The 26,830-nt window shown below is 32.3% G+C and overlaps 3 protein-coding genes across 5 annotated transcripts; 2 read left to right on the forward strand and 1 right to left on the reverse strand.

Annotated features, from left to right (window-relative positions):
- Positions 1-1,243: 1,243 nt before the first annotated feature.
- Positions 1,244-2,738, reverse strand: LOC136069003 (probable WRKY transcription factor 31). The gene is made up of 2 exons (XM_065777020.1): positions 2,630-2,738; positions 1,244-2,100 (listed from the first exon to the last, which is right to left on the reverse strand). Exons 1-2 carry the CDS (start codon positions 2,702-2,704, stop codon positions 1,480-1,482), a joined length of 696 nt encoding a protein of 231 aa, XP_065633092.1. The 5' UTR covers positions 2,705-2,738; the 3' UTR covers positions 1,244-1,479.
- Positions 2,739-12,174: 9,436 nt separating this feature from the next.
- On the forward strand, positions 12,175-17,780 carry LOC112013027 (aspartic proteinase). 3 transcript variants are annotated; one of them, XM_024045418.2, is made up of 14 exons: positions 12,181-12,303; positions 13,700-14,079; positions 14,194-14,254; positions 14,593-14,687; positions 14,791-14,903; positions 15,003-15,171; positions 15,266-15,305; positions 15,457-15,521; positions 16,065-16,178; positions 16,279-16,343; positions 16,460-16,613; positions 16,693-16,812; positions 17,190-17,278; positions 17,450-17,780. In XM_024045418.2, exons 2-14 carry the CDS (start codon positions 13,708-13,710, stop codon positions 17,532-17,534), a joined length of 1,542 nt encoding a protein of 513 aa, XP_023901186.2. In that variant the 5' UTR covers positions 12,181-12,303; positions 13,700-13,707; the 3' UTR covers positions 17,535-17,780. The 3 variants fall into 3 exon arrangements, with proteins under 3 accessions (XP_023901185.2, XP_023901186.2, XP_065633116.1); XM_065777044.1 differs by having other exon boundaries at positions 12,228-12,338; XM_024045417.2 differs by lacking the exons at positions 16,693-16,812; positions 17,190-17,278; positions 17,450-17,780 and having other exon boundaries at positions 12,175-12,305; positions 16,460-16,622.
- Positions 17,781-19,891: 2,111 nt separating this feature from the next.
- On the forward strand, positions 19,892-21,985 carry LOC112013042 (mitogen-activated protein kinase kinase kinase 18). The gene has a single exon (XM_024045434.2). The coding sequence runs from the start codon at positions 20,552-20,554 to the stop codon at positions 21,968-21,970; it is 1,419 nt and encodes a 472-aa protein (XP_023901202.2). The 5' UTR covers positions 19,892-20,551; the 3' UTR covers positions 21,971-21,985.
- The last annotated feature ends 4,845 nt before the right edge of the window (positions 21,986-26,830 follow it).

The following is a 26,830-nucleotide window of genomic DNA, read 5'->3' on the forward strand; positions in this document are numbered from 1 at the left end:
ATAGAGAGAAAAACCCAAAATAGAGCCAAAAAAAAAAAAAAAAAATCTAAGGCCTATAGCAACAAACAATCCACTAATAAGAATAGTTTCAGTTAGCAATCAATTTCTCAATACAAAACCCTCTAAGCTAAGTAATGACTTTGTACTTGAGCCTCTAGCTTCAGTTAGCAATCGATTTCTCAATTCTATTCTCCTTGTTAGTCTTTAGATCCGTAAGTTGAGCTACCAACTGCACAATCAAGTCTCCTTGATCACTTCAAGTCCTCTTGAAAGTTTGAGATTGTTCCATTAATTCCCCAACACCAATCAACACTCAAGAATTCAAGATGTGTGTGGTATTAACTCTCCTCTCAATGAATTTGGAATTTGGAATAATAGAGAGGATGAAGATAGAGAGAACAAAATGGGTTTTGCACTAGGGTTTTAGTTGCTTTCTAGTTCTTCAATATGGGAATTCTCTAAAAACAATCATGAGAAATGAGAGTTAAATAATGAGATTTATGCTTATCAAAAAAAAAAAAATAATAATAATAATAATAATGAGATTTATGAATCTGAACAACAGTAAAAAAAAAAAATTACATATTTCTCAAATTCTGGCAACCTTGATGGATAAAGTGAAAGGCAAGGTGAGAGGCGAGATTGCTATCCAACAGTTTTTCAAATTAAATAAATTGCCTACAAAGTGGCCTAATCTTTTCAACTCACTCATGCGAGATTGTAAAGTCTTCAATTTCAACTTTAGCTCTTGACTTCTTCAACGAATTACTAGATTATCCAACTAAGTGTACAAATTACAATGAAAAGTAGTAAAAAAATTAATACAAGAAAATAAGGCACCGAATATGCCAACACACTAATATCCTAACATAGTTGGTTATATCCATTGCTCTCTCTCACATGTATAGTGCTGTGAAGCATGCCTCATATTCTTTGGATTCGATTAGAATATAAAGTACAAGTTGCACAGACGTGTATTAAAATTTCATATCGGATATGTATTAGAGGTTGATCTAAATTATATAATTGATTATAAAAATCCCTGATTACAACCGAATTAACTAGTCCTTTTGGGTATAGCTGGGTTAGTACTTTTTTGTGTTTTGACAAATACAAATTAACTGCATATAAGAGATTTACCAAAGACGGTGACGTACAGAACTGATTGCTTTTTTAGTTGACATAACATGGGTCCCAACGGTTAGCCAAAAATTGATATAAGAGTTAAAAAAACAGTGACATAGAGATGAGAATACTCTTGTAGTTGACATAACATGTGTCCTAACATTTAATGAAAACAAAAGACAAATGCACAATTTGCTAATAGCTAGAGGAGAACACGGTCTAATATTATTTTTATCCTGAAAAAAAAAGAAAGAAATTGAGATGAATTTTTTTGTTTTTTGTTTTTGCTTCAACTAACTGAAAGGTTGCAGTGAACTGTTTTATTAAAAAGAAGCTACAGTTGTATATGCCTCATCAATTGTTGTCGTTGTTGTTTCTTGTAGTTGGCTGAGTACTGTTACCACTGTGGTTTGAATGAACGTTACCAATAATAGAGGTAATGGCCGCTACTAGAGCTGCAGTGAAGTTAGGGTCTGCTGTGATGGCAGCTGTTGCTGAGCCAATTGCATCACTCAACGAGGGTGTATGTATCTGATTGCTGGATGCAAAGGGAGGAAGCTCTATTCCTTGAGAGCTATGAAGACCCACATATTTTGATTGGTTTTGAAGGGCTTGACCGAAAACTTGTGGCGCAGACATGAAATGTGGCAAGCTTGAAGAAAACATGTTATACTGGCCTTGTACTGCCCTCTGGAACTGTGAGGCATTATGAGGCTGAGTGAGGTCCAATGTAACAGTAGGAAATGGAGCTGAAGCTGAAAGTGTTGCGAAACTTGGTGAGCTAGAAAGTGCAGATCTTGCTAGTATGTTTGAATTCATCAATGCATCTGAACTGGGCATTGATCCTGAGAGTAGCATTGATGCAGCTGCAGATGTATAGGATGCCGTTGCCATGGCAGCCGGAGGGAGTGGATGGTTGTGATTACCTTCGTAAGTGGTAATAAGGATCGACCGGTCTTCTGCACATCTTTGTACCTATTGAAAAACCAAAATTCCTTAATTAGTCGAGTGAAAAAAAAAAAAAAAAAAAAAAAAATCGAGTATGAAACAAAATGATGTACACTTTGCTGTGAATTGCTCTTTTTGTAATTGCATCATAGAGAGTGATTGTAAAGTTTGTATAGATGCCATTAGAGCTGGTAGAGAGTTAATTTCTTGGAGAATTTTGAATTTTGTGGACTCAGTTAAGAATGTAATTAGAGACTATGATAATGTATCTTTTAGCTGGGTTCATAGGGAGGCTAACCAGGCTGCACATGTGCTAGCCAAGTGGTTCCTTAGCCTTTTTTTTTTGTTATTTTGATATGGGATTTGGCCTTCCAAGTTTTGTTAATATTATCTTAGCTGAGGTATTCCGGGCTATTGTATCTGTGGTGGTTCAATAAGATTTCTATTCAGCAAAAAAAAAAAAAAAAAAATTGAAAGTATAGTTAGTGACGGGACATTCGTTAAATTTAAGATATAAAATCTTAATTAAGCATAAAAGGAAGAGAAGGAAGCATACTTGTTTGCGAACAGGACAACTAGCTCCCATGGTGCAGCGATAATAAGCTCGAGGACATGGATTTCCTTTTGCCATCTTCTGCCCATACTTTCTCCATTGGCATCCGTCATTAATCTGGGGCATAATTAAGATTGATCAAATTAAAAGCTAGTTTCAATTATATTTTAAGCATTTTATAAGTAAAATAACTTTTTGATATATATACTCCAATGGTTTCTAATGTTTTAACTATTTATTGGTATAATTTAATTTTAAATTTCTTAATAACTATATAAACTCCCAATTACAAAAGTAATTGGTGCTAGACTAGCAGCTAAAACTTTTCATTTTTGATTCACTGTGCACTGAAGCTAACTCTGTAACTCAATGAAGAAACAGAGCACTAGAAGACTTAAATCAGATACATCATCCCAAAATGATCCGTTTCATTAAAACATAAAATAGGCCTAATTAAATGAAATCGTTTCTAATATGAAACTAGTCATTAACTAGCCGTTTGAGTCTTCTTCTTCTATTTTCACTGTGTGCTCTGTTTGAGTATCATGACTGACTTTAACAGTACTCATTTCTTTCATATCCATGAAGGACTTCACTATGAATATAAAAGGAAGGAACATCATTCACTATGCTCTTAAAGTACATAAGAACTTTCCATCTAAAACAAGCATTTTTTCTATCAATATTGATGAGAACTATCTCCTTGATTATATCCTTACCATTTTTTTTTTTTTTTTGCCTTTTCCAACTGTACTCTTTTGCTTCATTATTGTTATTCTTAGATCCAAATAAAAGCAGAAAATTGAAAAGGAAATTAGAATATTCATGTGCTAAAACTCTTGGCTTAATTTATGTCAACCACGTTATTTGATCATAGAGAGATCAATATCAACAGCTACTACTTTTAATGGGGAAACTTTAAAAATAGGTTCCTATTCTTTTACCTTAGTATTTCAAACTATTTCGTAATTTTCTTCAAACTTTGTTTTTTCTTTTTTACGTGTATATATAAAATACTTAATTATCATCCATATTTTGGCTGTAAATCATTCTACGTACCAGCAACAATAACACACTAGAAGAATCAAATTCTAAAAGGTTTATGTGCTCAAAGACATTGAGAAATTTCTAGAATAAAAAATAAAGCTATCATTAATCTCTCATTAAAAAAAAATTAATTTAAAACAAAGAGAAGTTATAGCAAAGATAATACATGCAAACTTGGAAAATTAGTTACTTAACCTACTTTCAATTGAATTTATATGCAGTAAAGATAATACATAGAAATTTGCTACTGGATTAAAAGGCAGATAGAGATGGGTTCAAGTAATAATCTTTGATAATGACATACTTTGTGGTGCTACATGTATTTGTGATTCAAACTTTACTTTTCCGTTCTTTCACTATCTACCTATTAAAAATAAGAAAAATAATAGAGATTAGTGATGGCCTGAGTTTTCTATATTTTTACTTTGTATAAATTAAATCATAACTTTGAGGCCTTTCATGCGTTGAGCCTTTTAATTATTTAATTAATAGGAAAAACAAAACAGATCGAGATTGCATCCTAGAGTGCTCAACTAGATAGGGTCGCGTGTTTGCATCCTTTTAATTATTATTATTATTATTATTATTATTATTATTATTATACCCCCGTCAAAATAAATTCCCTTTTACTTGGAAAAATTATTATATATATGATGCATGCTTAGCCCGCTTAAGTAGCAATAGACAACCATTTTTTTATATATAAAAATTAAAAATAGCCAACCATTTTATTCGAGGTAGCATGTACTATTCTTGAAATTCCAATGTTCCAAGACCCAGCATTTTAAACTATTATCACCTCTAGTTGACCCAAAATGATCAAAACAATTTGGTATAATATCCACAATAAAATTATTTTTATATATAAATATATATATATTTATTTATTTATTTATTTATTTATTTATTAAATAAAATTATTTTTATATATAAATATATATATATATATATTTATTTATTTATTTATTTATTTATTTATTTATCTACCTAACTTCTTGAACTATCTATCTAAATTCGATAGACCTTAAGTCAATGAACATATAAACTCATGAAGGTTTGGCGTATTTTTCAGCATTTATTTATTTAAAATTAAGTATTCTAGACTAAGATGTAAAGAATTGGAAATTAATTTACATAGAAGAGAAATTAAAAGATTACAAGAATTTATCTATGACGCACAATAATATTTAATTTGGGTATATATATATATATATATATTGGAGAAGATTATCTATATTAATTTGATAGATCTTAACTAAAGTCAACGATTTTAATATAACCTCTACAAATCCTAGACTAGAATCGAGACTGCAAAGAGAGAAAGAATAGAAAAAGAATTCAAATAAAGGAGAAATTTAAAAGTTTACGAGAATTTGACTCAGTAGAAAGGGAGAGAGAAAAAAAAAACACAAATTATAATTATTTTTTCATATTTATTTACATTAAAATTGTGTAGAAGTTACACAATTTTATGTAAAGAAATAAAATATAAAATAAATAATTTGATATGAGCTGTTTTGAAAGTGAATATATAAATTTTTAGAAAAAAGTAAGTTTTTATATTAAAATTTAAAATAGACAATTTTTTTTTTTTTTTTGCAAAGTTGATTACGAATGCTTTTACAATATTAATATTGGAATAGATTTAAAAAGATGCATTGCGTGTGTCTATTGTCATGATTACATCTACACTTTGAGATATAGCGTAACCGTGTAAGTACTTTCTATATAGCCTTAGTATAAAGTGGACGGTCTTTGACAAACAACATTAGAGGTGTATTGTATAAGGTCCTTTTTTAATAAGAAAATTTCATAATTGAAAGACTTAAAGGAAATTAACCCATTCACAGGTAACTCAAACTAGCTCTCCCTCATCTCTAAGACTCTAATGGTTCATTTGGATTGAAGCAGAGGGATGGAGGGTAGAGTAGAGTAAAATTGACCCAAAATTAATCTATTTTCAGCCAACTTTACTCTACTCCTCTCCATTCCTCATTCCTCCCTCATCAATCCAAACGGACCCTAATCAAGACTTAAAGAGGGAATAAGAGGAACAAGAATACACCCCTAGTCTAGTTAAGGCAACAAGGCCAACGGGACTCTTAGGCACTTAGCTAGCTAGGTAATGTCCTACTGCAACCAAATTAAAAAGGTCCCTATTAACCAATATACTATATTATATTTACTCTAACTTAATATGTAGTAATTTTTATTTTTTTTAAACGAAGGCCATTCACTTGTCCAAAAGAAAATTTATAAGGTCCCATCTATTGGTCAATTTAATTTATTGTGTATTTGTCTCATAGTGTAAAAAAAATTAATTAAGGTCCAAAAAAATTTAATTGATAATATAATGTTTGAAAGAATATCCCTTCAAATGTTGTGCACTCTATTAATACGTTTTACTTGTAAATTATAAATTTTTATTATAGATTATGTTTCATTCATTCATAAATAGTTTTTTATTATAAATATTTACTAGAAAATATCCATTTGATATGAAAACCTTAATAAAAAGAGTGAAAAAAATGAAATTTAATTGAATCTAAAAAAGGATAAATAAATACATTAATAGTAATAAACAAGACATAGCAAAAAATTTGGGTGAAAAATATATCCAAAGTTAAATAAACAAGAAAATGATAAAACTATTACAAATCTATATATATATATATATATTAATAGATAAAGTTGAGAAAAAATCCAATTGGAATTCCAGTTGAAATTCAATTAGAAACTAATTTTGTGACACGTGTCCCATTTAATGTAAGTTTTAAATTTTTGTGTCAAGTGAGTTAATTCAGTGTAAAAATTGGATTTCAATTAGAGTTTAATCTTGCGTCACGTGTTCCATATAATCTAAGTTTTTTAATTCTTGGACCAAATGAGTTAATTTAGTGTAGAAAACGAGAACTTAAATAGAAATAAACCATAAAACACCTAATCATATAACTAAAAACAATTCAAATTTATAGTCATCTATATATATAATAATATATAATAATAGGTGAAGTAGAGAGAAAATCCAATTAGATTTCAATTGAATTCTCAATTTTGCGCCACTTGTCCTAATCAAAACTCAAAAAAAAAAAATTAATTAGATTATAAATTTGACTTCAATTTTGTGTCATGTATCTTATCTAATTTTCTAATTTTTGTACCCAAATAAATGACACATTATCATTTAACACAGAAGCCAAGAAAACCACAATGATAATGCTCATTGGTCTAAGCAAGAACATCTTACCTGCACACTTTTATGGAAATTATAAATTGAACTCCAATTTTATGTCATGTATCTTATCTAAATTTTCTAATTTTTGTACCCAAATACATGATGCATTAACATTTAACACGGAAGCCAAGAAAACCACAATAATAATACTCATTGGCCTAAGTAAGAACATCTCACCTGCACACTTTTATAGGTGATCTCAATAGAGTCTGGAACTCTTCTAATCCCACAACCAGAACTAAGGAGTCCAACGAAAAAGACTATAAAAGTAAAACATCATCTCCTCCTAATTTCATATCGTCATCCCATGTCTCCTCCTCTCTTAATCTCTACCAACTAGATCCACACACTGCCCTCTCCTCCTCCTTACAAATTTCTTAGAGCAAAGTCAGGTTCAAACACAATGTTCAATCCCACTCTTCCTTACTTCACACTCTCATACATTAGCACTTCATTGGCGCCTCCAAGAAGATTCCAAACTTAATGATCAGTTCTTATTTTTTAATAGTTTTTAGTGTACCTGGATTAAGATTTTGTTAATTTATTAAAAGTGACAAAAATATAATCATATATATTATATTAAGTTGAAGTTCAATTTTAGAATTCAAATCGAATCAAATTAGTTTCTAATTGTAGTTTAATTTTGTGCTATGTGTCCAATTTGATTTTTAAATGTTGGTGTTAAGTTACTTCCTTGTCTTTCTACGGTAATTTTTTATTCAGATTGTTACAATTTAATCCGAAATTTTATTTGAATTTTTCTATTGTTGTTACTATCATATATTATCATTCTAATTGTTCAATTAGAATCTGAAATTGGAGTCCAATTTTACTATACACATGTACAATCTAATTATTTTTAATTTTGTTGTCATGTGCAGAAGCCAATGAGATGAAATTAATAACACATTAAACACTCATGCTTTGGGAATCGGTAGTACCAATCTAAATCCATTGGACCTGCTTCGTGATAATACAACTATGAAGGATGTATAAAAACACGCACAAACCCATCTCTCTATAAAAAGAGATTAAAGAGAATTTCTTTTATCAGTCATGGAACTTCAGAAATTTTTTCTTCACACAAATGCTCATCATGTTACAAAATGACCCATCGTAAAACTACAAAATGAGTACAACTCTAAGGTTTTTTTTTTTTTTTTTCTAATTTAAAATTTTTTAAGCTACAAAAATTTCAATCACCAATAGAGATTGAAGATTCAAAAGCGTGAATGGATCTTTTGGATAAACATTGTCACCAAGGTTCATCTTTCTGTGTAAAATATATATACTGCTAAGTTTTGTTAATGAAATTTTCTGGTTAATAATATAAATTTATATTTAACTGAGCCTTTTAAACATGAATAAACTCATGATTAATAATATATCCATTTCCGTGCAGTAGCACGGGGCTACATACTAGTTTATATAATATACAATGACTATGTACAGTCCATTACTAACTAGGTTATATATATAAATATTAAACTATAGTTTATAGAAAATTCAATTAGAATCAAAATTGGATTTTGCTTTTGATAACTTTCCAATACAAATTAAATTGTTTATAATTTTGTTATTATTTTTTCTAGCTCTGAACTAATGAATATAGTTTTTATACAGTTTCTATTCGGATATTTGTATGTGAAGTTATTGAACATAATAAATTGTAATTGAGCTGAACGATCTCATACACTTATCTCCATTCAATTTAAGAAATATTATTTGACCAGTTTTTTATTTTATTTTGTGTTGTATTTAGTAGAATTTCACAGATAATAATTGTGAATTGATATTGTATATGTAGATCCAATAATGATTTTCAAAATTATATGTGTAATAGCAATGTAATGAGAAACTTAGCATAACCAATATCATGAAAATTGTAAGAAAAAACTATTTTAGTACCTCCAAATGTACTGGTCAAATTATGCCTTATATGTTTAATAACTCAAACTAATATCAATAGCACCACTACGATTCTTCTTCTTGTGTGTAAACATGGGTTATATACTAGTTTTATTATAAAATGTTTACAAAGTGATATGGTAATGGTAGTGAAATGTGATTAGTGGACTTTTTTTTATTATTATTTTATAGAGTTTCAACCTATAACGTCCACTTTTGATAATTGTCATCTTTATCATCATGTCAAGACACCAATCGGTTTTTGGTGTAGGCGGGAACTAAACTCCAAATCTGTTATTCAACCATTAAAAACTTAATTAGTTAAGTTAACTGAAACCCACGGTTAGTGAACTTTAATGACATAATACATGAATGTCAAAAGAGTTTTTTTATTTTATTTTTATTTTTTATTAGTGTCACATTAACTTATAAGGTTTACGTAGTAAAATTTGTAGTGTATATGGATGCAACTTTTTTCAAAAAGAATATGGGTACAACTTAGGTTCAATTCTATAGTCAGCTCTCTAATTGAATTCAAACCTATATTTATATTAAATTTAATTGTCACTAGAAAATAAAATATTGTTTCTGTTTTATTGGTCAATATAACCACGTGTTTGAATTTAATTAAAAGAAATCTAATGTGTTGTAATTAAGTAATTTTACCTAAGTTTTATTACCCAACAAATATTATTTAATTAAGTAATTAAATATAAGAAAATACTACACTTAATGTTGTTGTTAGCTCAATCGGTAAAGTTTTTGATGATTGAATAGGAGATCTAGGGTTCAAAACCCACTTACACTAAAAACAAATTGATGTCTTGGTTTAATGATAAAGAGTTGCCATTATGAGCAATGCTACAGGTTGAAATTATTTTAAAAATTTAAATAAAAAAAAAATGTTGTTGCATAAGGCCCAAAATGCATTGAGCTGGCCTATGGCAAGAACTGCCCAAGCAACCAGGCTTTGGGCAATTGAAGTTCTCACTAAGGAAGACATGTTTACAGTCCCAAACGACGAAAGATTGAAGGCTAGCCTTTATATCCTTTACTGAACGGTTGGTTTGGGTTAGCATTGAAGGACTCTTCCAACCCAAGCTAATCTCATTGGGTTAACTTGAGAAACTACCAACATAAATCAATACACAAATGCTAAATAATTAATCCAAACCAACTCACATGTGATTGGTTTGGATCAATTTGGGGCGTTGGGCTGATTTTGCAAGGCCTATTGGGCCATATATTTTTACTCTATTTGCATTTTTTTTAATTAGTATTTGGGCTCAACATCCAAAAGCCTAATGGTCCATTTAGATTGAAAAGAAGGGAAGAGCAAGCACCGGTCAAATCTCCGAGCACCGATCTCCAGCAAGCACCGATCTCCAGTGTGGGTTTGTCTGTGTTCTTTGTGTGTGGGTTTGTCTGTGTTCTTTGTGTGTGGCTGTGTTTGTGTTTGTGTTTGTGTGCATCTGATGAGGAGAAGAAGATGAGGAGGTGAGGTAGTTGTGCACGGAGAGAAGGGAGAGAAAAATTGGTGCGAATTTATATTAATAAAATAATAAATACATGTGCTACAGTAACCGTGTATATATACACGGTTACTGTAGCTTATGGATAAATATAGAGGATTATACCAGACTTTGGAAGCACTGATGTGGAGCAATTTTGATATAAAATGTGTAAAAATGGTAGTTATTTGTATTATACATGAGTTTTCACATACTGATGTGAATGCTCTAATTGATCTAAAATTAGCCTATTTTTAGCTAACTCTATTCTAACTATTCCCCCTCCCTCCCATCTCAATCCAAACGCGCCCTAAAATTTTGGGTACAAATTTGAAACTTAGGTAATAAAATAAGGGAAAAGTTAACAAATATCCTGAAGTTATTAGTTTAGTAATTATTTTTAAAAATATTTTATGGAAAAAGAAAAGGCAATTGATTTTTTCATAGATTTTTTATATTTCCTATAAAAGTAGTATTAAAATTTTCCGAAAATGATCTATTATAAAATGTCTTAAGAGTACTTATTAATCAAACCCATCAAATAATTGGCATAATGTGAGACTGTGAGTTTGTGAAATGAAATGAGAGGTACTAAATAAAACTAGACACGTGTAATAAAAAAATATTGGAAGAAGTTTCTAAAAAACCTAGTATTTTTATACTTGGGACACATCAAACTTTGGGTTTTTGAATAAGACAATTTTACCCCAAACTTTCATAAATGTACAAAAAATTACCCAAACGAATTCCCCTATCACATGTTAGTCCTCTTAACGATAGAACCAAAACAAAACCCCAACCCAACAACATATCAAATTAGAGGGAGAAAGAAATAGAGCAACTAGAGAGAGAGAGAGGTTAAGGGTGTGAATGTGGGATTTGATTGGGTTTTTGGCATATTTGTGAAAGTATGTGGTTTATTTATTTTTTTTTTTGGAAACAAATGTCTCATTTAAAAGTATAGGGTTTAACGTGTCTCTAATATAAAACCATGAGCAAAGAGTTTGGCTCATTGTGCCTCCTCACATAAAGGCCAATAAGTGTGGATTGACGATCCAACTTTCTTAATACATTTGATGGTTTATTCCTTTAAAAAAAAATTGATGGTCTTGAATTCTAATACTATGCAATTTTACTTTATTCTAAAATTAAAACTGCCAGTTTTTATGCCAAGACAAAAAATGTTCAACCTAATTTAGGGGTCAACATTGTATAAAGTTCTAAAAATAACTCAAAGATAAAATTTCAAAATTCTATCCTTCTATTTTAAGATGGTTGAATTGAATTTGTCACATTTTTAATAATTTAAATAAATTCCCATAAAATTTTTTAATAAATAAATATTAAAATAATGATAACCACTTTACCGAATTTCTATATGCTCATGTCAAAATATAAGAATAAGATTTTAAAAATCATAGAAGAAATTGATTCATTTTATTTGAGCTTGAAACTAATGATAAATGCTAAGTTAACAATATTTTTACAACACTTTCATAACAAATCTTTAACGGTAGATTATTATTGACTGTTACTTGTGGGCAAAAAAATAAATTTAATAACGAGCTTAAATTAGAATCAATAATAAATTATCACGTAAATTTTATTGTGAAAATGTCGTCAAGTTTATTACTTAACAATACTAATCTATCGCCTTAGATTGGATTGGGTTAATCTTAATCATGCTTTATCGGTTATTTATTGAGTTCCATGCACAACGCTACACAGAATGACAGCCCCATTTCTAAATTCTCCTTGATAAATCAGAAAAGAATATACTTTTTTTGTCGTACGTCAATTCTGGCATCGTGTCAACGTGTACGGTCCAGATTAAAAGATAGCAGCCTACACTGAAATATCTCCCTCGTTTATAGCGAACCGAACCATCCAGTACGATTTGTTGAGCTTTACCATTTCTAAATTGTTCGGTGCTTTTTTGTTTTCTTCTTCAAAAAGAGTCAAGAGCTGTGTGACCCGTGTGAGTAAATTCAAACTCTCTCCGTTGTTCTCTGTAATTTCTTCCTCTGAATTGAAATCCATTTCCCTACTTTTTTGAATCGATAATGATCTTTGATTTTTGTGCTGATTTGTATCTAATTTTTTTTTTGTGATTGCTTGATGCTGCTTTAATTGTTGCACCTTCTATATTCTTAATTTTGTTATGAATTTGATGATTGATTGTTATGAGGTTGAGTTTCTCTGTACGCGATTCTGTTTGGTTGCTGAGAAACGGTGGGAAAATAAAATGATTGAATTCTTAAATTTTTAGGGTTTTTTTTTTTTTGAATTTTTTTTTTTGTCGATCAACTTAAAGCTAGGTTTAGGTACCTCCATAGAATCGATTGTAGTGAATCGCAGGCCCCTTGACTTGATCGAGTTGAAATTTACATTTTGGATTAAAAAAAATTAAATTTTGTAATTTTTTTAATGAAAAATTTCACTGTTTTATCTGGAATTTGATTGCTACTGAAAACTCATAATCTACGACGAGCTGTTTGTTTGTGTTTTTTTTTGATTGATTGGAACTCTAGCTTGGCGTGTAAGATATGGCACTATTTTTCCATGTTTGGTATTGCTATTCTGTTGTGCTAGTTGGTGTCTTGTGCCGTGGGTGCACGTAACATATAACCATAACCATAACATGCATGTGGGGTCTACATGTGTTTTCTGTGTGGGTCTCACATTAGAGTGTTGCATATACAAGCTGGGTAAGATACTTTTTTTTTGTTGCTATACAAGGGTGATCATTGCGTGTTAGGAAGTGGGGCTTCTTTAGTTCAGTTCTGTTTGGTTGCCGAGAAATTCCCACCGGGGGGGGGGGGGGAATAAAATTGGATTTCCACTTTTGGGACTAGAGAGAAGTTAAACGGTAAACCTTCATTTAATCAAGTGTAATACAAACGCATGGCTTTTATTAATTTGAGATGATGAATTATATCGGAAATCAATTGCCAGAAATCAGTGATAGTTATGTTTATATCGATGCTCATACTCTGTGATCTCATGAACAAAAGAGAGGGTAAGAATCAAAATTTACATGTCCCTTTATGATAAAATGAAACAATATGAAATTCTTCCTTTAATTATGCTTTTGATGTATTTTAGGGACTTTTAAATTGCATATTTAGGTCCTAGATTTTAAAAAAAAAGTATTTTTAGTGAGAACTTGTGTCTAATAATGTGATTGCGTATGCTTTTATATGCAACTGTGCGTGCCTAAGCATGTGGGGAAATGCCTCAAGCTCTGGTGGACTTGGGCTGGTCTGTAAACCACTTGTGTAGAAATTGATATCTTTATTTCCCAGCTTACAAGTTATTATTAGTTTGTTAGTGTTTTGCCTTCATATAAGAAATTGTCTTCTCAATTGACAGGTAGCAAGATGGGTAACAAACTCAAAACAGTTGTGGCCACTTTCTTCCTTTGCTTCCTCTTGTTTCCTCTGGTGTTCTCTGCTTCCAATGGTGGGTTGGTCAGAATTGGATTAAAAAAGACAAAGCTTGATAAAAATAACCGGGTTGCTGCCCAGCTCGAGTCAAAAGATGGAGAGGTCCGGAGTGCTTCTATTCGGAAATATTATCTCCGTGGGAACTCAGGAGATCCAGAGGACATTGATATTGTATCTCTAAAGAATTACATGGATGCCCAGTACTTTGGAGAGATTGGTGTTGGTACTCCCCCTCAGAAGTTCACTGTAATATTCGACACTGGTAGTTCTAATTTGTGGGTGCCCTCTTCCAAGTGTTACTTCTCGGTGAGTTTTTGTGATTTAATTTCTTTTGGATATTTGTGTGTGATTTATTCTTTGAATTACTTTTTACACAATCTTCCATAGGAGATAATGTCATGATATTGCATCTGGGTCCAGGTTGCCTGCTATTTCCATTCCAAGTACAAGTCAAGCAGTTCAAGTACCTACAAGAAGAATGGTTTGTGTCTGTTTCCTTTTTCAGTTTACTGGTCTTGAAATATTAGTATTTCTTATTGGAATTCTTTCAATCTTTTAGTGTGCATTCAATTCTTCTACTGATAGGTATCCATATCATGAGTTATGTTATTTTATATTAGCAATGCTCGTGTGTTTGGTGACAAATGGGCACCAATATTTTGTGTCTTTGTTTCCATAGGCCTGCAATCTGTTGGGTGTGTAGATTGAGAGGATGGATGAATTGAGTGTCTTGGGTTTTTGGCAAATGGATACCTGATTGTATTTGTGGCACTTTCTTACAAATTAAAGAAAGAATTTTGTTTTTAATACATTGTGCAGGTAAACCAGCTGATATCCATTATGGAACCGGAGCTATTTCTGGGTACTTTAGTCAAGACCATGTGAAAGTTGGTGATCTTGTCGTCAAGAATCAGGTAGTTTCAAGGTTTTGGTACTATTTTATACATTCATATATTTTCTACATACACAAATTCTTCTTGCTGGTTTCCCTTTATTGACAAAGGTGGCATTTCTCAGGAATTTATTGAGGCTACTAGGGAGCCCAGCATCACTTTCTTGGTGGCCAAGTTTGATGGCATACTTGGCCTTGGATTTAAAGAGATTTCAGTTGGAAATGCTGTACCTGTGTGGTATATTATTGCACCTTTACTATCATGTGTTACTGCTTGTTGTATTTTGATTTTTGTTGATCTTCCATTCCAAGTTTGGTAACTATTGAAGTGCTCCAGGTACAACATGGTTAAACAAGGTCTTGTTAAGGAACCGGTTTTTTCATTTTGGTTTAACCGAAATACTGATGAAGAAGAAGGGGGTGAGATTGTTTTTGGTGGGGTGGATCCTAACCATTACAAGGGGAAGCATACTTATGTTCCTGTGACACAGAAAGGCTATTGGCAGGTTGGTGTTCCAAATTTCATGCACTTGTAATATCAATGACTTGTTGTAGATAATCTCAATTTTCTAAATGTGTTCCTGTTCCTTTTGTTGGCAGTTTGACATGGGTGATGTATTGATTGATGGTCAAACAACTGGTAAGAATTATAGAAATTTTGGTTGCTTTCTTGATTTATGGAGCATGAAACTATTTTTCCCAGGACACATGGGTTTTAGCCTTTATTAGTTTTTGTTGCTGTTCCTGTAGCATTTACTAGTTCCATTGTGATTCAAACATGTCTATTTCAGGATTTTGTGCCAGTGGATGTTCAGCAATTGCAGATTCTGGAACATCTTTGTTGGCAGGCCCAACGGTGTGTACCTCTTCTCTTGTGTAGATTCAAAGCCGATTTTGATGCCTTAAACATGCCTTTTACACGGAATTCCTTTTTCTGCTGTGTTCTTGGATGTGCATGTTTGTTTATTGTCCATTCTTTTTCTCTTGTCTCTTGTCATCTACTATATGGGCTAACCTAAAAATGAGGAAGCAGATGATTTGTGTTTGTCCATCAAAAAGAAATTTGTGTTTGTGCGGCCCTTTTTATCATGGATTTTTTGCGTGATCTCCTGCTTGAGATTGTTTTCCATATTACTCTTAATAGGAAAAGTGATTTAAATTTTACTGGCTTTTTGCTGTTGTTCTGTGTTGCTGCTTACATTGTAGGATAATTCAGGTCATGGGTCAACTTTTTACTTGGTGATTGATGTTACCCTGAATGTGTCTATGGTGGTCATGCTTTTTTTCTTTTTTAAATGCAGTGGTCATGCTATTTAAATGCATCAGAAAAGTGTTACATATGCACACTTTCACCCTGTTTGTCTTTGTTTGATCGATATTGTTTTTTTCTCATTTGCAGACTATTATCACTGAAGTCAATCATGCAATAGGAGCAACTGGGGTTGTAAGTCAAGAGTGCAAGGCTGTAGTTGCAGAATATGGAGAAACCATAATCAAGATGCTGTTAGAAAAGGTATTTACCAAGTTGACATGCTATAAAAACCATTCTTTTAACTAATTGTTGTATGATATATGCTCGTTCAATTCTAATGACCAACACTATATTTTGCCAGGACCAACCAATGAAAATCTGCTCACAGATTGGTTTGTGCACTTTTGATGGGACTCGAGGTGTAAGGTAAGAGTCAACTGGTTTCTTACAATTGGAAATATACATTTCTATCACTAATTTGACCAATTTTTATGGGTGTTTTCTTCAACTAATTAATAGTTTTGCAAATATGTCATGGTCAGTATGGACATTGAGAGCGTTGTGGATAACACTCGTAAAGCATCTAATGGTTTGCGCGATGCAATGTGCTCTACATGTGAGATGACGGTTGTTTGGATGCAGAACCAACTTAAGCAGAATCAAACACAGGACCGTATACTAACTTATGTCAATGAGGTGAAGTAACCCTTCAATCCAAGTTTTTTTCCCATTTTCTGCCATTACGTGCTTTGCTCATACTCTGTCACAATTGCAGCTCTGTGACCGGCTGCCTAGTCCAATGGGAGAATCAGCAGTTGATTGTGGCAGTTTGTCTTCATTGCCTAATGTTTCCCTTACGATTGGCGGAAGGGTTTTTGATCTCAGCCCTGAGCAGGTTTGATATGATTACTTAAATATTCTTAAATGGTTCTGGAACTTAGTTGTTGCTTTGATTTTGGGTGCATCCTATATGATTTTTTTCCAGTCACTAAAATATGCTACATATGTAATTAGTTTTCTTTTCTAGTTGGTGTTAAGAGCAATTTTTTCTTCCAATTGCAACATGCTCAGTAGCAAGGCTTAGGAAATTAGATTCTCTCTTTTTTATTGTTTTGCCCTTGTCGTATTATGGCGCTGTGATGACCATGGCTATTTAAATTTCTGTTTGTGAACATGGATATGTAATTCATTTTGGTTATTTTGGGCATTTGTTACCTTAGAAATGCATTATTCTCAAACGTCAAGTTTATTTCTTTTGGATGATTCAATCAGTATGTCCTTAAAGTTGGTGAGGGAGAAGCAGCTCAATGCATTAGTGGATTTACTGCTCTGGATGTGCCACCTCCTCGTGGACCTCTCTGGTATTACCCAACTTCTGCTGTTGATTAACTATACTTTTAAGATTCATGTGTCATAATAAGTCCATTCAATGATTTTATTGGATATTAATATTCAAAGTGAGATGCATAATCTCACTGCTGGTAAAGTTGGACTGGAACTTATTATAGCCATTCAATTCTTGTGCATCACAGGATCCTGGGGGATGTTTTCATGGGTCGCTACCATACAGTATTTGACTATGGCAATCAGAGAGTTGGGTTTGCTGAAGCTGCCTAATCTACTGCTTCAGTTTGTCCTAGTCTATCCATCTCTTCCGAACATGTTGCATTCTGAAATACTAGTTTTACTGTAATATCGTACTTGGTGTTGAACTTAAGCTCCAAATGACAATTACATGTAAATATGTGTGGGCATAATGTGGAGCTTGTTTCTGTGAATCCGCATCAAACTTTGTTTTAATCATGTTAAAAGAATTATACGTTATAATATAAACATGTATCTATGGTCTGTCTTGATTATTTACCTTTTTCTAAAGGCAACTGAGCTACAAGCTACTGCGAATTGGGCTTAACTGGTGAAGATTACCTTGCAAATAGTTCTGTAATTTTAAGATTTTCGATAGACTGTGTCAAGTCAAAACAGTCGGATTTCAAAAAGATTAAGTCTTCTCTAAACCAGGTCGGAGAAATCTTCTCTAACGCATTACGTGGTTGTTCAGGAGATCGTCGTGTACTAAATTTGATTTATTAAATCATATTTAAACAAGTAATAAATTTTGAGAAAAAAAAAAAAAATACACGTCGATAGCTTTTGTTTTTAAGAGACAGTAGTAGAAATGACTATGCATTGAGCACAGCCTGCATAGCCAGAAGATGTTTTGTCAGGGTTTTGTGGCATGACATTTGACAAGAAAGGATATTGTATTGCTTTTGGTTGTGGATGGAGAGAGGTAGGAGTAGTGATGAGAGTATTAATTCAGAAATAATTCATTCGATTTGGAATTGATATTCATTGGTTCACGGTGCATAATGGGCAAAATATTAAAGGATAGAGTTTATTATTCGAATTATTCGGAGGACAGTAATTGTTGGTGGCATGACAGATTTTATTTTGGAGTATTTAGTATTTACCAAGGAATTATTGGGCGCAAGTTGAAACCTACAAGGTAATGTCAGACGAAGAATAGAGACAATGAGAAGATAATAGACGGGACTGATTTAAATGCAAGACAGACCTGTAAGTATACGTTTTGTAAAGTCTTTTATTTCAACTTATCAAAATAAAGGTGCAAAAGAAGGAAGGTTTATTAGTGGGATTGGATTAGCTTTTTTATTATTTGTTAGAAAATTGGTTAAAAAGTATATTAAGGATAACGTTTGTACTAAAATATTGTGCTTTAAAAAAAAAAACATAAACAAATAAGTCAAATAAGCAAAACAAATGTTGAATATATCATATATATAGGTTTGGTGTCTCAGGAAATGTTTGATAGGTAAAGGTTAAGATCTGTTGAAATGTGAACTTGTGATATTTATTTGACATTTGTCCAAATTTCAATGGATTTAGTGCACAAAAGCACTGGACCCAAGCCAGTTCCATGTTTGATATATAAAAAATACAAGATTATATTTGTAATACTTAGATTTACCCAAGAAAACTTTGTTGCCTTGTTGTTTTGATTGCTCCTACATAAAGGATATATGATAAGGGGAAAGAAGGGGGGGGGGGGGTGTCAGTGAGTGAGTTGTTATCTCTGTCCTTTCTGGGGGTTGCATTAAGATAACACTCCTGTTTGGCCAGCTTGTATAGCTGTAAAGCTAAAAGACTAAAGAGCGGTGTAAAGCACAGCACACATTGAAGGATTTGATCACCGACACAACGAATCACGCTTAACTTATCCATTCCCCTTCCAATTTTTACAGAGTTTTCACATTGTGTGCTAACATTGGTATATTTTATTCTACTAAATGTGGGCAAAGGCAAAGGATAGAATATGGTAATGTTGGGAGGTCAAGAAAAGGCATGACGCATATTTGGCATTGCTTGGAGTTTACTCGTCCAAATCCAGAATCCTTTTGCAGCAATACACACCGTCCCATTAACCAACATCCACTCCTTTTTTTTCGGGACTTGGGATACAGTTGTAGATAGTTACTAAGAATCTTAACGTCTAGACTTGGTTTAGGTCCATTCTGCCTTTGTTTTTGCTTTGCTGAAAAGCCAAAACCTTAAAATAAAAATTCTTTGGAATTTCCTCTATTGTACGTCTACGCGTTTATCCACTGGATTCCACTAAGAATCTTCCAATTTCACATTGAAAAATTCATTCTAATTACCCTTCTCAGGTTTCTAGCGTTGATCATGCAATAAATAATATACAATAGGAGACTTTGACCGCCAACATAAACTAACTCGTCAAGATATGGTAACTAGGAGCCTACTTGGAGTCTCCGAGGAAATTTAACCCAAAAAAAAAAAAAACATTTAACATATAAAACATGAATATGAAACCGTGTTTCTTTTGAAAATTACTTTACAGTTTAATATATTCCCAAACCCATTTGAAAATAGCCTCTCAATGACACTTCCTTTTCTTTTCAGAATTCAGATCCTATAACTTTTTCCCTTTGTCACTAGGTACAGAAATTAACATTTGTATATTACTTAGCTTGGTTAACATATTTTGATTTAACAAAAGCAATTTCCAACAAATATCACATTCACCAATTCCGCGTTGGAATATACATTACACACATTCACATTTTTCTTTCTTTCTTTCTTTCTTTCTTGCCTTTAGCTTTGTCCCTTTGCCGCCGCAAAATCACTGGTGTAAGTAATACTATATTCTTTTTGGTAATCACTAATAATCACTTTGTTCATGTCATGACCCCTCTAAAAAAGCGCAATCTTTGCACATGCTCATGTGTCACCATGTGGATGGCTTTATTCCAAACCCAAGTTACCGCCGTCCGAAGACCGCTAGCTCTTGCTGTGTGAATTTCTAATCCCTCTCCCTCCTTTTGCCACGTGGGTTTCTAAGAATCTTCAATCCTTAAGATTTTTTATTTTTTTTATTTTTTTAAAGTGCAGTTACATTGGCCAACTACCAAGTCTACAAGAAAGATATTTAAATATGTAAAATTTTGTGTGTTTATACCAAAGCCAAAAGGGGCAAAGTCACATTTATAAATTTGTACATACACTACCTCATTTTTTAAAACCCAACAACCGAAACCTCTCCATAGATCTTCATATTTCTTCTTTTGTTGTCTCTCTGCTGCTTTTCTATCTTCATGGAGTGGACTAGAGGACCAACAATAGGCCGCGGCTCCACCGCCACCGTCTCACTAGCCACGGCCGCCCCATCCGGTGAGCTATTCGCGGTCAAGACCACCGAGCTCTCTTGCTCTATGTTCTTGCAGAAAGAACAACATCTTTTGTCTCAACTATGTTGTCCTCACATAGTTAAGTACATAGGCTATGACATTTCATATGAAAATAACAAGCCTATGTACAATCTTTGCATGGAGTATGTACCTGGTGGCACGCTTAAAGATGCAATTCAAAGGCAAGGAGGGTGTCTAGTTGAGCCTATGATTAGATCATACACAGAGCAAGTTCTACAAGGCTTGGAATATCTTCATATGAATGGCTTGGCGCATTGTGACATAAAGAGCCAGAACATATTGATTGGCAAGGATGGTGCAAAAATTGCTGACTTGGGCTGTGCTAAATTGGTGGGAAGAGTTGCTGGCAATGGAGGTTCCGCCACATCAGCAATTTCCGGTACTCCGATGTTCATGTCACCGGAAGTGGCACGTGGGGAAGAGCAGAGTTTTGCAGCTGATATATGGGCTCTTGGATGCACAATCATTGAAATGGCTACTGGAAGTACCCCGTGGCCGGAGATGACTAATCCGGTATCAGCTCTTTATCGGATTGGTTTTTCCGGTGAGGTGCCAGAGATTCCAAGGTGGTTGTCAAGTAAAGCTAGAGACTTTTTGAGCAAGTGTTTGAGGAGGGATCCAAGGGAAAGGTGGACAGCTAAAGAGCTTCTTGAGCATCCATTTATTGCCGAATTGGATTCTCTTTCTTTGGAAGTTAAGGACTTTACTACGAGTTCTCCAATTAGTGTATTGGAACAGGGTCTTTGGGATTCAATGGAAGTGTTGGAATGTCTTAGGAATGTACCCCATGAAGGTATTTTGTCCAATTCTCCAGCTGAAAGGATCAAGAGGTTGATTGGAAGGACAATTTCATCAGTTTCGTGTGAGCCCAGTTGGACTTGGGATGAAGATTGGATCACAGTGAGAAGCAATGGCATAGAGGAAAATGAGAAATTAGCTGAAAAATTCGACGAGTTCTTTGCGGATGAAATTACAGCTGAATCTGAATTAGCCCTGGATCAAGTTACTCAAATGGAAGAGTTTGGAGGCTTAATGTTTGATGAGGATTTGTTTGAATACTCTGTTGACAGTATTAGTGCCATTAGTATTAGGAGAGACTTTGTAATGGAATATGATAGTGTCAAAGATGATATTGTATTAGCAATTTTAAATTTTGAATCTGATAATGAAAATTTTCGACTTCTTCCATCTAAGTTACTTCATTTGAATCCTAATTCATTCAATATGATCTTTATCTTGTTTCTGCAAATAGAATTTCTTTACAATCCCTCAATTCCTTTAATTTTGCTGGAAATGCCAAGGTAAACTTGCAGAGTTTGATTTATCTATTCCGATGTGAAACAGCCCTTTTTTTAACCCTCTCTATCCCTCTTTTGGTGTAGAGGACTGACTTTGAGCAAGTCCTATAATGGGTCAATTTCTTTTTTTTTTTTTGGAGTTTGTCTCTATATTTAACAAAAGCGACTTTAGGTGGAGACTTTGAGAAGTCAATTGAGTTCCTGCCCCCTTGAGTGATTCCCTTTTTTGTGGCTCATTTGAGACCATTTCCAAATGGACACTCATTTCAATTTTTTTTTTTTTTTTTTTTTTTTAATGTGAGATAGAATTAAACCCTAGTCTAATTTAAGTGTATGTTAGTGAAGCCTATATACTTGAACTCCGGTCTTTTTTCCGCACATCTCACAAACACTTACATTTGTACAATAACTATCATGCTAAAGATACACAGTATTATTTTATAAAGTTAATACTAATTTTACTAAGAGAAGTTTTTAAACCAACCAAACAATAAATGTGACCAGTACCCATTTATAAGAATTATGTAGTATCATTCCCTAATCTCTCTCTCTCTCTCTCTCTCTCTCTCTCTCCACTCCTACAAAATTGCTGGCAGCCCAATTAAAATGTCCAAGAGTGACCTGTGAAAAGTGAGGCTGCCTGCCACAACCTTTGGTGGCCTATTTGAGGCCAGATGTTTTTGATGAGAACTATAACTCTTTTTTAATTCATGGTTTCCTAATTCACCATTGAGGCATTGACCATTCCCACCTATACGTAGGTCTCTTTACTTAGCATGAACAATGCACCAGACAATGGATAGGTGAATGCACCTCACCCCCTTTATTTTGGATCCAATATTGAAGTATCTTGTCATACAAATTTCACAACTAGCTAGCTGTCTCCACACTATTATGAATAGTGGGTTGCAAGCATCTTTCCCACATAATTCCAATCCGTCACTCTGTACATTGAGTACATTCATTAATGTATCCATAGCTTTTTTTTTTTTTTTTTTTTTTTTTTTTTTTGGGATTTTAATGTATCCACAGTTGGGCTAGTTTTTTGTTTAAAAAGAAAATTATTTAATAATTCGGGAGCAATCCGTACTCATTTTACACGAATGGTGCAATACATCATGAGACTCAATAGTACGCATTGCTCCCAGGATAATCACAATAAATGTAGTTTTTATTTTTTTGGCTGAATAACAGGGAATTTAGTTGATTATATTAATGTCTGTCCCCTTGTGATTTTCCTGAGTTATACAGGAAATTCTAGTTGGTAAAAGTTTGCAGTTAAAGTGGTTGGGTCTGGTGGGAAATGTAAATGGGACTTGGCTGCTAACTAATGCTAACATATTTGATATTTTCTTCAATCATAAAGAATGCTTAAAAAAAAAAATCAGTCAATCTTAAAGAATGCATGATAACTCCGTTTATGGTTGAATTTATCCACGTACATGCATCTTAACCCGATAGTAAATTATACATATAATGCAACAGTGAGTTCAAATCTTATCATTTAAAAGAAAAGAAAATTGTTGCTATTTCTTTAGATTTTTAGTTTATGTTATAGAGATCTCTCCAAAAATGCCTCAAGAGTCAAATTTTGGCTCTCTATTACCATAAAAACAAAAACTTTGAATCTAGTCCTTCGTCTTTTGCAAGTGAAGCAATGGCAGAGTATGAACTTTCAAGTTTTATTTAGATCTATAGGACTAGACTTCAAAAAAAGTCATTATTAAAATAAAATGAAAAAAGACTTTAACAAAGTCAACTTAATTAACAGGTCAACTTCTTTTTTTTTTTTTGTAAGCAAAGAAGCTTCCAATGTGAACAGAAGAGACTTTAGGAATACAAGTTGGAGGTCAACATGGCTCACTTTTCTTGTCATCGGTTGGTGAATACTTTGTCGTTTGTTCTTTGAATGGATGAATACGCGGAATTATGTGGACGTCACTCGAGAATTCAACCAGTTCGTTGACCTTTTTTTTTTTTTTTTTTTTTCCCAAAATATTAGAAATTTTATAAATTTTATTATAAAAAATAACTAACCTTTTAACAGTTTTTATATTTTCATAAAAATTATTTTAAAACTTTTTAAAATAGTCTATTAATAAATCATCAACATAACCTTTTTATTATTGGTGATTTGGTTATATTATCCATATGACTATTGTATTATTAAATTATTTATATTTTATAGAGCCTTTCAATTCAGCACCGACTCAGTGGAGCTTAACATAAAATATGTTTTCAAGTTCATCCACGCAAAATGAATTTGGGTTATGACTCATGAGAAATTGGGTAGGTTCAATGTCTTAAAGTTAAGTAATTACTAGAATATTGTACTGAGCTTATAATATACAGAGGTGTCTAGTATTTGACCTTTAAAAGTAATCTAATTGGTTCATCAATAAAAGTAATCTAACAAAACGACAAGTATGTGTATAAGTATAACAAGAAGTATGTGTATAAGTAATTGTAAGAGTTAGTCTGGTCATTTTTAAGTCTCATGTAATTCATAAAATCTTGAATTTAAGTCTTCTATTTGACACTTTATAAGTGTACTGCTATGTATGAAATGGGAAGATTACACACATTCAGTATCCGTTTGGAAACAATTTATTTAGTTGAAACTGAAAACTTTTTGTTAAAAGTACTATAGATAAATGTAATAGTTAGTTAAATAGTACAGCGAGACCTATAAATAGTACTAAAAAATGTAGTGAGACTTATAAATAATAACAAAAATAAATTGAAAGGGCTGTAAGAAGTGAACACCTACATTTGGAGAGGGAAAAAACTCAAAAAGTACAAGTTATTTATTTGGTTTGCAAAATATGCATAAGTTGAGGCCCCCCAAAAAATTAAAAGAATGAGAAAAAGAAGCAAATGCTTAGAAAGAAAATATCCAACAATAAAATAATATTTAGGTGTGATCAATGAACAATGATGACCGTATGTATCATGTACAAACAAAGACAGAATTGAGAATCAACTACTACCGTAGTACTACCATAGTACCATTTAAAAAAGGGCAAAAGCCAATAATGAAAGCCTTATAATGGGCTGTTTGGTTTTTAAAAAACCATTTCCCCTTACTTAATTTTCATCATTCATCACTGAAAATATCACAAATTTCTAAGGTAACATGTTTGGCACTTGTTTTCAATTTTGATAACTCAAAAAATTTTACTTTTTGTGAGACCCATGGATTGACTTAGTGCAGCTTTTACTTCTTTTTTTTCTCTCTCCTTCAACCCCTAATATCCAAACTCACTGAACCCAGTGAAAAAAAAAAAAAAAAAAAAAATAAAAATTATTTTAAAACTTTTTAAAATAGTCTATTAATAAATCATCAACATAACCTTTTTATTATTGGTGATTTGGTTTATATTATCCATATGACTATTGTATTATTAAATTATTTATATTTTATGGAGCCTTTCAATTCAGCACCGACTCAGTGGAGCTTAACATAAAATATGTTTTCAAGTTCATCCACGCAAAAATGAATTTGGGTTATGACTCATGAGAAATTTGGGGTAGGTTCCAATGTCTTAAAGTTAAGTAATTACTAGAATATTGTACTGAGCTTATAATATACAGAGGTGTCTAGTATTTGACCTTTAAAAGTAATCTAATTGGTTCATCAATAAAAGTAATCTAACAAAACGACAAGTATGTGTATAAGTATAACAAGAAGTATGTGTATAAGTAATTGTAAGAGTTAGTCTGGTCATTTTTAAGTCTCATGTAATTCATAAAATCTTGAATTTAAGTCTTCTATTTGACACTTTATAAGTATACTGCTATGTATAAAATGGGAAGTTTACACACATTTAGTATCTGTTTGGAAACAATTTATTTAGTTGAAACTGAAAATTTTTTGTTGAAAGTACTATAGATAAATGTAATAGTTAGTTAAATAGTATAATGAGACCTATAAATAGTACTAAAAAATATAGTGAGACTTATGAATAATAGCAAAAATAAGTTGAAAGAGCTGTAAGAAATGAACACCAACATTTGGAGAGGGAAAAAACTCAAAAAGTACAAGTTATTTATTTGGTTTGCAAAATATGCATAAGTTGAGGCCCCCAAAAAAATTAAAAGAATGAGAAAAAGAAGCAAATGTTTAGAAAGAAAATATCCAACAATAAAATAATATTTAGGTGTGATCAATGAACAATGATGACCGTATGTATCATGTACAAACAAAGACAGAATTGAGAATCAACTACTACCGTAGTACTACGATGGTACCATTTAAAAAAGGACAAGAGCCAATAATGAAAGCCTTAGAGCATTTGCAGCAGTGGAGCTAAAAAGCTATAATGCTATTTTAGCTCCACCAATATACCAAAAAAGCCTTGCAGCAGTGGAGGCATACTTAAAATTTTTGGCTGATTTGCTACAGTGCACATCTATAAATAGATGTGCACTGTAGCACACATCTAAAAAAAAAAATTAATTTTTTATTCAACCCCCCTATTAAAATAATACTTTTTTAAAAACCATTTTCCCTTACTTAATTTTCATCATTCATCACTGAAAATATCACAAATTTCTAAGGTAACATGTTTGGCACTTGTTTTCAATTTTGATAACTCAAAAAATTTTACTTTTTGTGAGACCCATGGATTGACTTAGTGCAGCTTTTACTTCTTTTTTTTCTCTCTCCTTCAACCCCTAATATCCAAACTCACTGAACCCAGTGAAAAAAAAAAAAAAAAAAAAAAAANTAAGTGTACTGCTATGTATGAAATGGGAAGATTACACACATTCAGTATCCGTTTGGAAACAATTTATTTAGTTGAAACTGAAAACTTTTTGTTAAAAGTACTATAGATAAATGTAATAGTTAGTTAAATAGTACAGC

The sequence above is a fragment of the Quercus suber genome, unplaced genomic scaffold (genome assembly GCF_002906115.3).
Source record: "Quercus suber isolate HL8 unplaced genomic scaffold, Cork oak 2.0 scaffold_147, whole genome shotgun sequence".
Lineage (NCBI taxonomy): Eukaryota > Viridiplantae > Streptophyta > Magnoliopsida > Fagales > Fagaceae > Quercus > Quercus suber.

Excerpts from the sequence above, each read along its gene's own strand:
- LOC136069003 (XM_065777020.1), bottom strand. The coding sequence starts at position 2,704 with ATGGCAAAAGGAAATCCATGTCCTCGAGCTTATTATCGCTGCACCATG. Across the intron at positions 2,101-2,629 it reads GTTGTCCTGTTCGCAAACAA|GTACAAAGATGTGCAGAAGA; the intron begins GTATGCTTCCTT and ends GTTTTTCAATAG.
- LOC112013027 (XM_024045418.2), top strand. The coding sequence starts at position 13,708 with ATGGGTAACAAACTCAAAACAGTTGTGGCCACTTTCTTCCTTTGCTTC. Across the intron at positions 14,080-14,193 it reads CTTCCAAGTGTTACTTCTCG|GTTGCCTGCTATTTCCATTC; the intron begins GTGAGTTTTTGT and ends ATCTGGGTCCAG. Across the intron at positions 17,279-17,449 it reads CCTCCTCGTGGACCTCTCTG|GATCCTGGGGGATGTTTTCA; the intron begins GTATTACCCAAC and ends TGTGCATCACAG.
- LOC112013042 (XM_024045434.2), top strand. The coding sequence starts at position 20,552 with ATGGAGTGGACTAGAGGACCAACAATAGGCCGCGGCTCCACCGCCACC.